This window comes from Prionailurus bengalensis, chromosome E1 (genome assembly GCF_016509475.1).
Source record: "Prionailurus bengalensis isolate Pbe53 chromosome E1, Fcat_Pben_1.1_paternal_pri, whole genome shotgun sequence".
Lineage (NCBI taxonomy): Eukaryota > Metazoa > Chordata > Mammalia > Carnivora > Felidae > Prionailurus > Prionailurus bengalensis.
The window spans coordinates 10,867,417-10,881,188 of record NC_057347.1 but is presented as its reverse complement, the minus strand read 5'-3'; the positions used below and the strand labels follow the sequence as shown (position 1 = coordinate 10,881,188).

Here is a 13,772-nt window from a genome sequence, read left to right as displayed (position 1 = left end):
GCTGGGGGAGGGGGCTTGGTGCTCCCCACGGAGGCCCCCACAGCTTGTCCAGTCAGAACCAGAGGCTTCCTGGAGGCCCTTGACTTCTGCATGCTGATCCCCATTCTGTGCATGGAAGAGCAGGAGCCAGAGACTCGAGACCAGAACCCGGGTCTCGCGCCCCACCCCGCATGCCTTCTGCTTAAGAAAGTGAGAGCGGTCCCGGGCCCTCGCGCCGTGGGATGGTATAATGAGCCCCAGTAACGGCTACCTCGTTCAATTCTCAAACATGCTGTGAGGCAGTGGTTGTTACTCCCATTTTATAGATGAGGAAACTGAGGCACGGAGGGATTCACTCCCTTGCCTGATTATCTGTTTGGGTGGCTCAGCCTGCCCATAACACGGTGACCTCGTCAAGGGCAGAGCTCCCCGTTCAGATCCCTCGTGGAGGGAGCCTGGCTTAAGGCGGGCCTCAGGGAGCTTCTGTCAACAGAGAATGTGACCAAGTGGCTTGGGCCGCAGCAATGAGGGAAGCCAGGGACAAGCCACAGCTCCTCCCAGGCCCCGGGTTTCCGTATCTGCCACATGGGGGTGTCGGCCTGGCTCACTGCCGTGGTCTATCCAGCCCACAGTGTGGCTTGAGCGCAAAGCTGCTGGCCCCACCCAGAGGGCAACACCAGCCACCTCCTGCAGTCCCGGCTGAGACACGTTCTGCAGAGGTCCTGGGCAAGGCCAGGGCCAAAGCCGGGGAGAAGATGGAGGGGGAGGCTGCAAGCTGGAGGTGACCCTGTGCCCTGCCCAGGTGCCCTGCCTGGCTTGTCTGGGCCAGCTGGAGCATCTCACCACTGCCCTCCCTCCCTCTGCACCAGCGGCACGGGACTCCCCGCCTCCCTGGGTCGACACCCAGCCTGCAACTCCTGGCACCCCCAGAGCTGTTTCTCAGATTCCCTGTGGCCATAGGAACCACTCTTGGAGCAGAAGTGTGCTCACGGGACCGGTGGGTAGAGCAGGTCCGTGGAAGCGCCGGGAGACGAAGGGCAGGAGTGAGACGGCTAGGGGGTTCTGCACGCAACTGGAAAACCCGGAAAACTGCGGACCGTGGGCCCAGGCTCCGCAGCAGCATCTCTCCCCAGGGGCCCCTGACCCAGCTGACCCCTCCCTAAAACCCCGGGCCTGGAGCCACACACACTATTCTCCTTGCTGGGCCACCTTCCTTTTCTCTTCCATACGGACAACTCCTATCCATGGTCAAACCCCAACTTAAATACCGCTCCCAGCTCCTCTCTGCCATTTGAACGCGAATCGCTTGTGCACTTCTGGAAGTGCCACAGCAACCTGCTGAGTGGCAACCTATCTTCTGAAGGCCTGGACTCTGAGACCCAAGTCAGCAGTTCCCAGAGCTCCCTGTAACACCTGCCCCGCCCTCCTCGGCCACGGAGATGCGTGGAGAAGGCTCAGAGAGAGCCAGTCGTGGTCTGTCCCTTCAAAGTGCTCAGAGCAGACAGGGGAGACAGAAGCAGCCCGCCCACCCTGGAGCCCAGACGCAGTCACAGCAAGGGTGCACCAGGACCCCAAGTCCCTCGCTGGGTCTTGGGAAATATAGGCGGGTCTGTCAATTTAAGGCAGACGGTGGCGGCATGGGAAGACGCATGGCCTTGGGCAAGAACCTTAGTGTCCTGGTGGGGGGTGGGGTGTGTGTGTGTGTGTGTGTGTGTGTGTGTGTGTGAATTAATGCGGGAACGGGGTAAGCTCAGAGCCTCCGCTGTCACTTTCCTGCCTCCTTGGCACACAAACCTGAGTCCTGACCCACCAGACCCACAGCGCACTCCGGGGTGGACAGGCCAGGCATCACCACTCGCCATCCCTACCTCCCTCCGAGCCAGCTGGAAGGCTGGTGCATGGCGGCAGCTCGCGGGAACAACACAGAGAATGCTGCAGACTGTTCTAAAGTTTGGAACGACGACTCTCTAGACCCTGGATTTGACTTCCACTTCAAGCCACGGCAGAGGAACAGAGCCCACACTGACCCTCCCGCCTTAACAGTAAACAACAACACGACAAAAACCAGGCACAATCTGTGAAACCGTGGCCAACAGGACTGCAGCAAGCACAGTGACCCTTGAGAGAAGGGACATGAATGAGGTCAGCCCCAGGACCACCTCAGCTACCTCTGGGATGCAGCAGAGTGGAGGGGGAGACCCTGGTGGGGTCCGGCAGTCTCCAGGAGTTGAGGAGACAAGGCGTGCCCGGAGCACGGCAGCTAGAATTTTCAGGATGGAGTACTGGAGGAGAGGGGGCTGCAGAGAGTGAACACCAGACGCTATAGGGCCTCCCCTCGAGCCTTCAGCTGGTGACCAAGTATCACATGCACAGAGGAAACCACGCAGGCTGGGACAAAACTGCTAGAAAAGAGCAGCTGGGACAGTCACCAGTGCTCACACAGGACCAGGAATCTTTTACGTCCCCACCTCAGCTAGACCACACACCCTTCTAAAACTCAGGGCCTGCAGGAGAGTCCTCAGGATAGTACGTGAGCAGTGGGCAAATAAGGCCTAGACCAGAGGCCAACTAACTTTTTCTGTAAAGGCCACATGGTAAATACTTCAGGCTTTGCAGGCCATATCGCTCTGACCCACTCAACTCTGCTATTACAGCATGAAAACAAACACAGACGGCACACTGGCAAATGTACGCATCTGTGTTTCATTATTTACAAGCAGGCAGCAGGCCAGAGGTGGTCCTTAGTCCAACTCCTACCCTGGATTAAGTCTTCTCTAGTCCCACTTAATAAAGCATAAAAAACACCAAACCAAGGGTGACTGGGTGGCTCAGTCGGTAGAGCATCCGACTCTTGATTTCAGCTCAGGTCCTGATCCCAGGATTGTGGGATCAAGTCCGGCATCAAGCTCCATGGTGAGCGTGGAGCCTGCTTAAGATTCTCTTTCTCTCTCCCTCTGCCCCTCTCCCCTGCTCCCCTCCACCAACTGAATCTCAAGACGTAAAACGATTCAACATTTAAGATGAAAAATACACCGGATGAGATTAATAACAGATGAGACACCATAGAAGAAAAGATGAATGACCTTGAAGACACACAATAAGAACTATCCCAAATGACACATGGTAAGGAACTGAACAACCAGGATCGGCTCAGAGCATCAGCAGACTGGGTGTCCACCTAGAAGGTCCAGGAGGCATGTTACTAGAGTCTCAAAAGTGCTGAGGTGGAGAGGGGTGGGGAGGATAGAAGAATGTTTGAAAAATAGTGTCTATGGCATTTCAACATTTGATGAAAACTTACATCCAGAGTCGGGGAAGCTCACAGGCAGAAGAGACGTGAAGAAAACCTCACCGAGGCACATCATAATCACATCACTTAAAGTCCATGATGAAGAGAAAATGTGTAAAGCAGGCAGCGGGGGAAAAGACCATTACATGGTGAGGAACAAAGAAATGGAGGCTTCTCCACAGAATCATCGCAAGCCAGGGAACACCGGAGCAACATCTTTAAGGCACTAAATGCAAAAAACTCTTAACCTAGAATTCTCTACCCAGTGAAAAGAGCTTTCAAAACCAACATTTTGAGACCCTTCAGACCTACAAAGACTGGAGGATTCATCTCTGGCAGACCTCCCCTGTAGTTATCACCACCCCCTTGTACACATGGAGGGGTTAAGGCTCCCTGTTGGAGCCACAGGCTCCTCCTCCCTCACTGGCAGGGCAATTACTTTGCTACCCCCCGCCACACACATACCCCACCCCCTGCACCTGCACCCCACCCCTCCCTTGGTGGTAGCAGGATTAAGGTGACACTGTCTGAAAGGCCTAGAAGGTTCTCCAGGCATTGAGGAGGACACCTGGAAGCCGCTGGCCCCACTGTGAGGGACTCTCCCCCTGACTTCTGGCATTCTCCAAACCAGTTTGCCCATCCTCTGGCTCCAAAGGCCTGTCGCCGAGGGCACAGCCTGGTCCTGCGGCCTGGCGGGGGAGTCTGTGTAGGTAATAACACGTGCTGACCCAAGCCAGGGTCGGGATAACCAGGCCAGCTTTCTGACACTCATACAGGCGTCCCTTTTCCAGGGACTAAGTGGGGGCAGTGATGACCACTCCCATTGTCCAGAGAGAGGAGTCCCCGTCCCAGAGCCACACAGTCAGCTGGTGGCAGAGACCTCCTGTTTAGGGCTCTTCCCCTGGTGGGGGATCCTGTGTACATTCTAGCTGTGACTCCACCCACCGCCCCCCAGAGCCCACTCTGGGTTCTGAAACAAACTCCTGACCATCAGCACTGCCCTGGGGCATTTGCCACTCCTTCCCTGGGTGGCCCGTAGCCCAGCACTTCCATTCTCCAAGCCTTGGTTTCTCTTCTTCTCGATAACACGGGGTGGGAGGGGGGGGGGATGGAACGGATAACCCGAGGTCTCTCCCCTCTGACATTCATCAGCCCTGGTATCTTCCCCACCCTCTGGATTATTAAAACAGAAGCCTCATTAAGGCCAATTAAAGGAGGCTGGGGCCTCCTGAGTGCCAAATGACTGCAGTGGACGGGGTCAAGGCACATACTATACTGGTCACACCCAGAGCCCTCTGTCCAGGGGCCCGGCCCAGCCCCATCCAGCCACGTGGGCCCTGCCCTGAGTCTCCAGCCCTCCCCAGATAGACATCGGCCTCCTCACCAAGGCTCAGGAATGCTGCAGAGAAAAGGGCAGAGCATGGGGGAGGGCCAGGTGACCAGGGCTGCGCCCTGTGGATAAGACAGGCCCCTCCCCCTTCCCGTTGGCCCCAAGGGGCCCCAGAGTCCCGCAGTCACAAAGTCCAGCCAACCAGACCACCACGCGGTCATCAGCGCGTGGCACCAGCTGAGGATCTTCAAACTGGAAAATCTCGGACTCGTAAATTCAAAAGCCTGTAAAATCTCAGCTTCTCTGGGATCCAAGGGTGACAGATGCTGAGGTGTCCTTGAGCATCCTAATCCGCCAGGAAGACTGGCCTGGAAAGGACTTCCTTGCCTGAGGCCTCCGGGCCACCTGATGCCCACTCCCCTCTACTGGATCCCACCAAGCCCCTGCTTGAACTCCTCCAGGACGGGGAGCTCACCACTTCTCAACCCAGACTATTCCCTGAGAGAGGCTATCAGGCGAGAGGGAAGGAGGAAGACCCAAGAGAACTGGTATTTATGACATGCCAGCTCCATGCCAGACATTACACTGAGGGCCTGACATAACCTCTTTTCCCATTTGAGTCCCAGCATGCTTTGAGACAGGTGCTGTCAGAGGGGCAAAGCAACTATCTTGGGACAGCATGGCGAGACAGCAGCAGAGGCCTGGGTGTGGGTCTGAGTGGTATGCAAGCCCATCTGCCAAGCCTGGAGATCATTCAGGAGCCACGAAGGAGGCTAGAGCAGCCCATGCAGACCAGCGCCTGCCAGGACGCGGGGCGTGGTCCCAGTGTGGAGGGGCGGCCCTGCCCCGCCTCGAGCATCCTCGGATCACTCAAGAGCTTGTGGGTGGCTCACTGTTACTGCCGCAAGACACGTGGCCAGTCCCCATTTTGCAGATGAAGAAACGGAGGCTCACGGTCACATAGCAAGGGGGTGGCCGAGCTGGAGAGGAGAGCCGGGGGCCCGTGAGAGGACCGGCCCCTCTCTGCTGGCCCAGGGCGAGGACGGTTGGCCTCAAGGTGAGCCTGCCGAGCCAGGGGACCGGGGCTCTGTGGAGCCCCGCGCAGGCCCTGGCCCGCTCTGAGCGCCCTGACCTCAGCGTCCTCCTCTGCGACGCAAATAACGTCGGCAGGGGTTGTGGGAGGGAGCGCCGCCCCTGCCCCAGTGCTCCAAGAGGCTGGCCGGTGCCCTCCTTCCTGGCAGGGCTCCTCCTGGCTCTCCTCAAACTCTCAATTAAGATGCAAACACCGTCGGGTAGGAAGCCTTGGGAGACACGGAGCTGACACCTGGAACGATGTTATCAGATGTTCCCCACCTGGCAGGTGAGGGCCCTGGGCCTGGGCTGGGAATTGCTGGAGCAGGCAGGAGACCAGCCGTGCTCCTTCTGGGCTCCGGCGGGTGCCCGCGAACAGCTGACCGGGCCGTCCCTGGGGCCTCTGGACGCACCGAGGCTGTCGGGCCCTCCCTCCTGCTCCAAAGGGACCCGCCGTGGCCTCAGCTGCCGGTAGCCCTGGTCTCCCCAGTCCTGTGTTGGTCATACTTGTGCCCCCACCCCCATCCCCGCTGGGGAGAGCACCGTGTCTGGGAGCCTGCTGGGGACAAGGAGCCTCGTGAAAGTGCTTTTACTGTCCTGAGTCAAGCTGGGGGCCAGCAGCAAGGCGCCAAAGCTCCCATCAGAGGCAGGGCTCAGAGACATCGGCCGTGATGCATTTTCTCCCGGGGAAAAGAGGCTCAGAGCCCACAGACCTGGGTGCTGGGTCCAGCTCCTCCCGCTGTTAGCTCTGTGAGCAAGATACCTGCCCTCTCTGAGCTCCACCAAGCCTCAGTTTCCTCATCTGCACTAAGGAGACAACACCTACTTTATGGAGTTGCCGGGAGGATTACAATGGGGGTAAAGTGCCCGCTCAGCACCTGGCATATAGCTGGCATTTAATAAACGCCTCATTAAGCTGCTTTTATTCTCCTGGAGCCAAGCCATGAGCCAAGACTTCGGCGTGTGAAGGCAGGGGGTTGACAGAAAAGATGTGAGGTTAATCAGGCATCGTGAGGTTCCCGTCTCCTCCTGCTGTGTAGCCCTAGGCAAGAAACTTAACTTCTCTGGGTCTCCGTTCCCAAGCCCTGGCCTGGCAGGCACGAGAAGTGGGTTCTAGTCCGACCTTCGAAACTCATTCTCCCTCGTGCTCCATCCGTCTTCTCACCTGTGCGTGATTCCCACCTGCCCCTGGGATCTTCCCTGGGCTGTCTGGGTCTGGTGAAGCGATCCTTCGGGGGGGCCCATGTCATGGAGGGGGGCACTCCCTTCTCAGCCCCCTCCTGGACCCAGCCCAGCCTCAGCCCTCTCTCTGAGGCTGCAACAGAGAGAGACTGGGGCTCATCCCTCCTGGGCATGATACTACAGGCCTGGCCTCTGGTATGCAGTTGGAACCCCGAAGCAGGTTCTTCCCCAGGGAAATCACTGGTCCCCAGGGGCCGGGGGGCGGGGGGGGGGGGGGGGGAGCGGCAGGCAGATGGCCTTCCATCTCAGAGACTTGGAGCCCAATGGGGCTAGAAGACGGCTCAGAGCACAGGCTGCCTGCTCAGGGCCACACAGCCGGTAGAGTTAGACCCAAGATCCTCCGGTCTCTCGTCCCAGAGAAGTCCAGAATCGCAGGGCAACAGGGTGTCAGAGCTGAAGGGACCCCTGACAATCTTCAGTGTTAGCCATTTTACAGATGAAATGACTGAGGCTCGTCTAGGGTCACACAGTGGCGGAGGCAGAGCAGGGACCCGATCCCAGCACTCTTGGCTCCTGGTACCAGTTCCGTTCTAGTCTTTGGGGAAAGAGGGGGGTTCAGAAGTCTTGACGGAGACACAGCCGCTCCCTGACGGCCAAGCCGGGGCGGGTTGAGCGTGTGCTGTGTCACTTCCCTGCCCCAGGGTCTGCCCGCCATGAGGAGGTGGCGGGCCGGGCCGCCCTGAGTCAGCACCAGCCGCCCCGGCCCAGGTGCCCCGGCGGGCAGGGGGCGGGCAGTGTTTGGGCCCAGCGGCTGGACGGCGGGCTCCCCGTCCCAGGCCTGGGGAGGGGGAGTGTTCTCCGTGCATTGCTGCTGGGGGGGCGAGGAGAGGATGCGGGGGCGCAGGGGAAGAGGTGATTCATGGGGAGAGATAAGGCAGGGAGAGGTCCCTGTGGCGGTGGGCGGGCCAGGCAAAGCACCTCGTCAGCCCCCGTCAGCATCCGTCAGCGGGACAGCCCAACGCTGGGGCCTGGGAAGCAGCCGGGGCAGGGCCGATGGGAGGATCGCAGGCAGCTTGGCTGAGCCGCCCCTCCCTGCCCTGCCTGTCGCTGTGCTCTGTCAGGCCAGGATGGGCAGGGGACCCGTCCTAGAGTCTGAGGACAACACAGGCCTGGTCCCCACCCCTCCACGCAAGAACTAGCTAGGTGACGCTGGCAGGGACTCAGCTGTCAGGCCTCAGTTCCTACATCTGAAAAATGGGCAGATAACACTACCTGAAATTATAAAGTGCCTCGCACTCAGAAAACAGTGGCTGTTATTATTGCCCGCCCACCCACACACCATGCTGGCCACGGGCCCCCTGGACGGAGTTGACAGGGAAGCGGCCAGGATGGAAAGCAGGGGCGTGGCTCACCCTGGTGCCGCGGGGTGTGAACAAATCCCTGTCCTCCGTGCCTCAGTGCTCTCATCTGACAGATGAGCCTCTACTGCCTCAGACCCTCCTCCTGGATCTGGGAGGCTCCTGCCGGCTGACAGCATGGGGCAGTCTCAGCAGGGGGGCCCCATTCTGAGGGGAACAGGGGGCAACGCCAGCCGATCAGGGGGCCGCACCAACTGCAGTTACCACACAGACTGGGGTTCAAACCCGAGACAGACGTCCCCCCGGCCACGTCCTCTTAAGTGATGCCAGTAACCTGGTGCGGCCTTTGTGGGGAGCAAACAAAGTTTCGGGGGCCCATGGTACTGCATGGGGTGGCTGGGGCTTAGCCCCGGACATAGACACGTGGGGAGGGTGCGCCGGTGCCCAGCCTGGCCCCAGGCGCCCCTATCTGGCCCCCATCACCGGGCCAGGCCATCAGTCCTTCTGTCTGGGGGAGATTAGACTGGCCGGCTGTTCCCATGCCAAGCAGAGATCTGGTGTCTGCCTCCTTCCTACTCCTGGTGGGGAGGCGAGGAGCAGAGGAGGGGGAACCCTGGCACAGCAGGTCAAGCCCCACCCAGGGCCTCCGTTCTCCCATTTTTAAAAAAGGGGTCATACGATCCCAACAGGCCCTCCCAGGGGACTGGGTTGCAGGCCCTCGGGTCAGGCACCGCGTCAGCAGCACCCTCCTGAGCCGTGGCAGGTGCAGGGCGGGTTATTCAGCCCAAGAACTATGAAGGCCCCTTCCCCCTCCCCCTTTCCCTCCTCTTCCTGAAACTCCTCCTCACCCCCGTCACCCGATTCCATCTTTACAACCGCCAAAGACGCAGCTTTGGTCCTAACCACCTCCAGCTGACACACCAGAAGAAACCCGAAGCCCCAAAGCTGCCTGGGATCAGGCCGAGAGCCAGGCTCCGAGACGCGAGCTATCTGACTCTGCTAGCCCCCTCAGGGGACAGGGACTCCACCTTTCTAGAAACCTAACCCGTGGCCACCTTGTCAGCTCCTGACCCACTTCTGGGTTCCCTGCCCAAGAGCTCCCCCACGCCCTGTCAGCCAGGATGGTCCCCAAAGCCAGCGTTCTGGGCTTGTGCGATTTGCTGCCCCGCTCTGGGCCCGGGGAAGGGTTAGACTCTGCCAGAAAGACCTCCGCGGACACACACATTGCTCATCACTCGCTGCTCTCTACTGAGCTCGGACCTGGCTTCAGAACCTTTCTCAACACTGTTCGCCACGCAGGCTTTACCAATCAGGATGTGCTTTACCAATCAGGCTTTACCAATCAGGATGTGCTTGGAAACCGAGAATTCCTCTCAGTAAGAAGGCGCACCAGTTCCCGGCCTGGCCCTTCCGAGGACGTGTGTCAGTGCATCGGCTGAGAACGACTACCCGCACCAGGGTACAGCACGGCTCGGCAGGGGTCGAGAACAGGCAATGCCTGAGGTCCCTTCACTGGCAAAATTCACAGGCAGACAACCCTGAGCTGAATTCACTCCGCTTCCACCCAGGGCCCACCCCCATCCCCTACATCCCAGCCTGGAAAGATTCTGCCATTGCAAAGCTCACACAGAGGCTCAGAGAGGGCGAGCAAGGCACTCTCTGTCGCCCAGCACAGGCAGGAAAAAGGCACCTTTGAACTCGGACCTCCAGGCCAGCCTCAGATGGACTCAGGCTGTGTTTTAGTCTCCAGGCCTTCTCCACCAGTCCAGACTCTCTCCACTACCCAGGAAAAAGCAACACCAGAGGGTTCACGGCGTGTGTGAGAGCGTCCTGCTTCTCAGGGGTGAATCAGAGCCATCCTGAGGGACAGGAAGTGAGAGAAAACCCGGAGATTTCTCCCCGCCCCACCCCATCACAGCACCTTCTTCTGGGGAACGTGCTTGCAGCGTCTGGGGAGATCAGAGCCCTCCCCCAACAATGCACAAAGGCCCTTTGAGATGGGGTAACCCACCATCACCTGCCAGAGAACCTGGGTACCCTATCCCTGTGCAAAGAAACTCAGGAACCCCATGAGGGCAGGGGAGGAGGCAGCCAGGGTGGAAGCAAAGAGACCCACAAGAGAGAGACAGTGTTGCGGTCTCCGTATATGCTGGGGGCCGGACGCAGGCCCACTGAGCCAGCTTCCCTTCCGGGGACTCCCGCCCAGCAGCTGCCTCACCTTCTGGGCCTGGCTGATCATCTTTCGCACCACCTCTTTGATGTGGGCCTGCCCATCGATGGGGGGCTGCATGTAGACGCTGGCCCGGGTCACACCGCGGTAGGCAATGGTGTCGGGCCAGCCCAGGTCCAGCTGCGGGATGGATCGGTCGGACTTCTGGGGCCAGTACTCCAGAGAGGGCGGTGGCTCGGCCTCGGTGGGGGTCCCGCCTGCCCTGCTGGCCTCCTCGCTGTCACCAACCCCATTGTCCTCGGGCCCCCGGGGCCACTTGGCACCCCTCGGGTCCTCCGAGCCCGGGTCGTACACCTCGATGGTCTCCAGGATGCGCTTGAGCTCCAGCTCCGAGAGGAAGTCACGGATGTTCTCGCGCTTCAGCACCTCGTAGAAGGCCTCGCGGCCGTGGGCCACCAGGGCCTCCAGGGCCAGCCGCTGCTCCTCGCTGTAGAAGAACTCGGGCTTGGACTCGCTGGAGCGCCAGTTGACGTGGTTGTCGTCCAGACACTGCACCTGAGAGAAGGCCATGGTGCCACTGCCCCGACGCTTCTGCTGGGTGGGCGGGCGACACAGCACTCAGCAAGGTCGGGATCCTAATTCCCGCGCGACTGCGGCCCCGCGCACTCTTGGGGCTTCACCGGCGTCTCAGCAACTCTGCCCATAGGGAACCTGCGAGGGAGTCCAAGAGAACGCGGAGGTCAGGTCAGAGTGCAGGCGGGGACTAGGGAGGGGCGACAGGGCGGGGGTGGGGCGGCAGTGGGAGAGACGGCGGGGCGCGACCCACGCCAGGGCGCGCTGCGCCTCTATCAGTGGGGTTCAGGGGGGCACCCACATCCCAGAGGAATTCTGGAGCTGCCCAAAGTCCTGGGCAACTTCTGGGAGGAACTAGAGCCAGCAGGGACCTTCCCAGAAGTTTCCAAGAGTGGGAGGCAGGAGACAACTCGGATGGCCTCTGGCCCAGCTCAGCGGCGCCCAGCATTCCGACGGCTTCCGGGAACGGAGCGGGGTCTTAAAATCTCCGGGCGCCACGACCGGCAACCCAAGAGGCCTGCCCGGAGGAGGCTCGGGGAAGCGCGGCTGGCAGACGGCGCGTTGGAGGCCCGGGATCCGGGGGCACTCGCTTACCGGGCGGACGCGGGCGCGGGGACAGAGCCGGCAAGGAGAGCCCTGCGGCGAGAACGAAGCGCACAGGCAGGCGGCGGGCTGGTGACTAATGCCGCCCCGCCCACCCCACCTGCGGTCACGTGCCGCTCCGGGGGGCGGGGCCGGAAGCTGATTCACCCACCCCCCATCCCCCCCACCAATCCCTGAGAGACACCGACTTCGGGTGGTTGCGCTCCCCGTTTCCTCCGCTGCCTCCAGCCCCAGGTGGCCGAGTTCTGGAAAGCTCAGGGACCAAAGTCCAAGAACTCTTGGAACTGTGCAGCCCAGAGAGGGAAAGTGTTCTTACTGAGAACACACAGCAAATCAGCAACTTTGCACCGCTCCAGCGCACCGCCCCTCCCCCTGCCCCCGGGGCGGGAGGACCTGTTGTAGCCTTGGTCCAACCCTACCAGTGCCTTGTTTCCTGGGTGGGACGGGAAGTCCGTGCAGATACCCAGCTGTCCAGTTGTGGAAGTAGAGTTAGGGTACTGGGCTGGGAGCCCCCAACGGAGGGATAGGGCACAGTCTGACCCACACGCAGGAAGGAGCCTTTACAGAGCCACGTGTGGACAGAGCAGATAGATAGCCAGTTCTTAGTCCCTGAGCCCTGCTCCCTGCTGGGAGGGGTACCTACCCAGGACTGGTCCTGCATGATGAGCAGCGCCCACCCGAACCCTGGCGTGGGAGGGCCAGAGAGGGCTGCTGGTGGGCTGGAGTCAGGCCCAACTATCTGCTCTGTGTCCTGGGGCTTGGGACCCTGGTTGGGGGGTGGGGGTGTGGGGACCAAATCTAACGGCAGGCTGCAAGGGCAGGGACAACAGAGCCTATTAAACCTGGATCTGGACAGGGCTGTGGCATGCTTGGGTGGGGATGGGGGCCCTGAGGACACTAGTCTGTGTTGCTGAGGGCTGGCTGGTGGCATCTCTAGGCCTCCCCCGTTCCAGAACCCCCCACCATCTATCCACCTGGGTCTGTCACCCGGAGCAGTGTCTGCTCTCTCCAGGCCCAGCACCCCTGTGGTCCCCATCACTGACCCCTCAAGCCTCATGTCCTGTACTCCCTGCCATGAGCCGCCCCCCCCCCCCAGCCACAGGGGCTTCACACTGTGTCTGGATGGCCCCAGAAGCCAGGCCCCTGCCTCTCCCTGAGCAGAGCCCCACAGGTGCCCCTAGCTCCTCCCAGGTAGGCGCACATATACCCACATCCTCCCTACCAGACTCAGTCAGAAGGGAGAGGCAGACAGTCCCAGTGAGCAAGCACTGCCTTGGGAGTCCTGAAGCCTGATTTATGTCACTGCCACTGAGGGCCCAGATCAAGAGTCTCTCTGGGCATCAGCCTCTCTTTTTGTTCTTATGACTGCACAGGGGCCTGGAGGCTCATGAAGGGAGTCCTGGCTCTCAGGGCTGAAAGGCATATAGCCCTCCAACCTCTACAGTTACCTGTCCATAGTTACAGATGCACAGGAAATTGTTAAGACAAAAAGACAAAACACAAACCAACCAACCACCAACAGAGAGGTTGCGTGCAGCCTTCACCCTGTTTCTGCCAGTGGTATCATCTTGTAGAACTATCGTACAATAATGCGGTAGCCAGAAAATTGACATTGGTGCATTCCAGAACTTGTTCAGATTTCACCAGTTTACATGTGTTCATTTGTGTGTGTGTGTGTGTGTGTGTGTGTGTGTGCATGCTCATGTACACGCGCAACCTTACCACCTGTGTAGATTTGGGTGGCCACCCCTGCAATTGGGATGCAGAACCCTTCTGTCATCACCAAAACCTCCCTCTTGCCAGCCATACCCACATCTCCATCCCTAACCCCTGTCAGCCACTTGTCTGTTCTCCATGTCTACAATTTTGTTATTTCAAGAACGTTATATAAATGGAAAACACAGTATTTAACCTTTAGGGATTAGCTTTTTTTCCACCCAGCATAATTCTCTAGTGAGTCATCCAGATCATCGTGTATATCAGTAGCTTGTTCATTTCTGTGGCTGACAAGTATCCCATGGCCTAGATGCACCAGAGCTCGCTTAACAGTTTCTCCTGTTGAAGGACACTGGGCTGTTTCCAGTTTGGGGTTATTACGAATAAAGCTGCTATGAACATTCATATACGTATTATACATATTCATTTGTGTAGGTACTGTATTATGTCTATTTTCCTGCCAACGACATCTGCGTGATCTAATTTATCCACATCCGTGAC

General features: G+C 59.4%; 2 protein-coding genes across 2 annotated transcripts in view; one reads left to right on the top strand and one right to left on the bottom strand.

Annotated features, from left to right (window-relative positions):
* The window catches only part of FAM83G (family with sequence similarity 83 member G), a 28,382-nt gene extending 16,135 nt beyond the window's left edge, over positions 1-12,247 (bottom strand). The window contains exons 1-2 of the mRNA XM_043583280.1: positions 11,547-12,247; positions 10,428-11,090 (exon numbers count right to left, since the gene is read on the bottom strand). Of these exons, the coding sequence (XP_043439215.1) occupies positions 10,428-10,949 (522 nt within the window). The 5' untranslated portion in view covers positions 10,950-11,090; positions 11,547-12,247. The remainder of the gene's footprint in view (positions 1-10,427; positions 11,091-11,546) is intronic.
* Positions 1-13,772, top strand: part of SLC5A10 (solute carrier family 5 member 10) — a 58,112-nt gene that overhangs the window by 29,698 nt on the left and 14,642 nt on the right. The gene's annotated exons all lie outside the window — the stretch shown is intronic.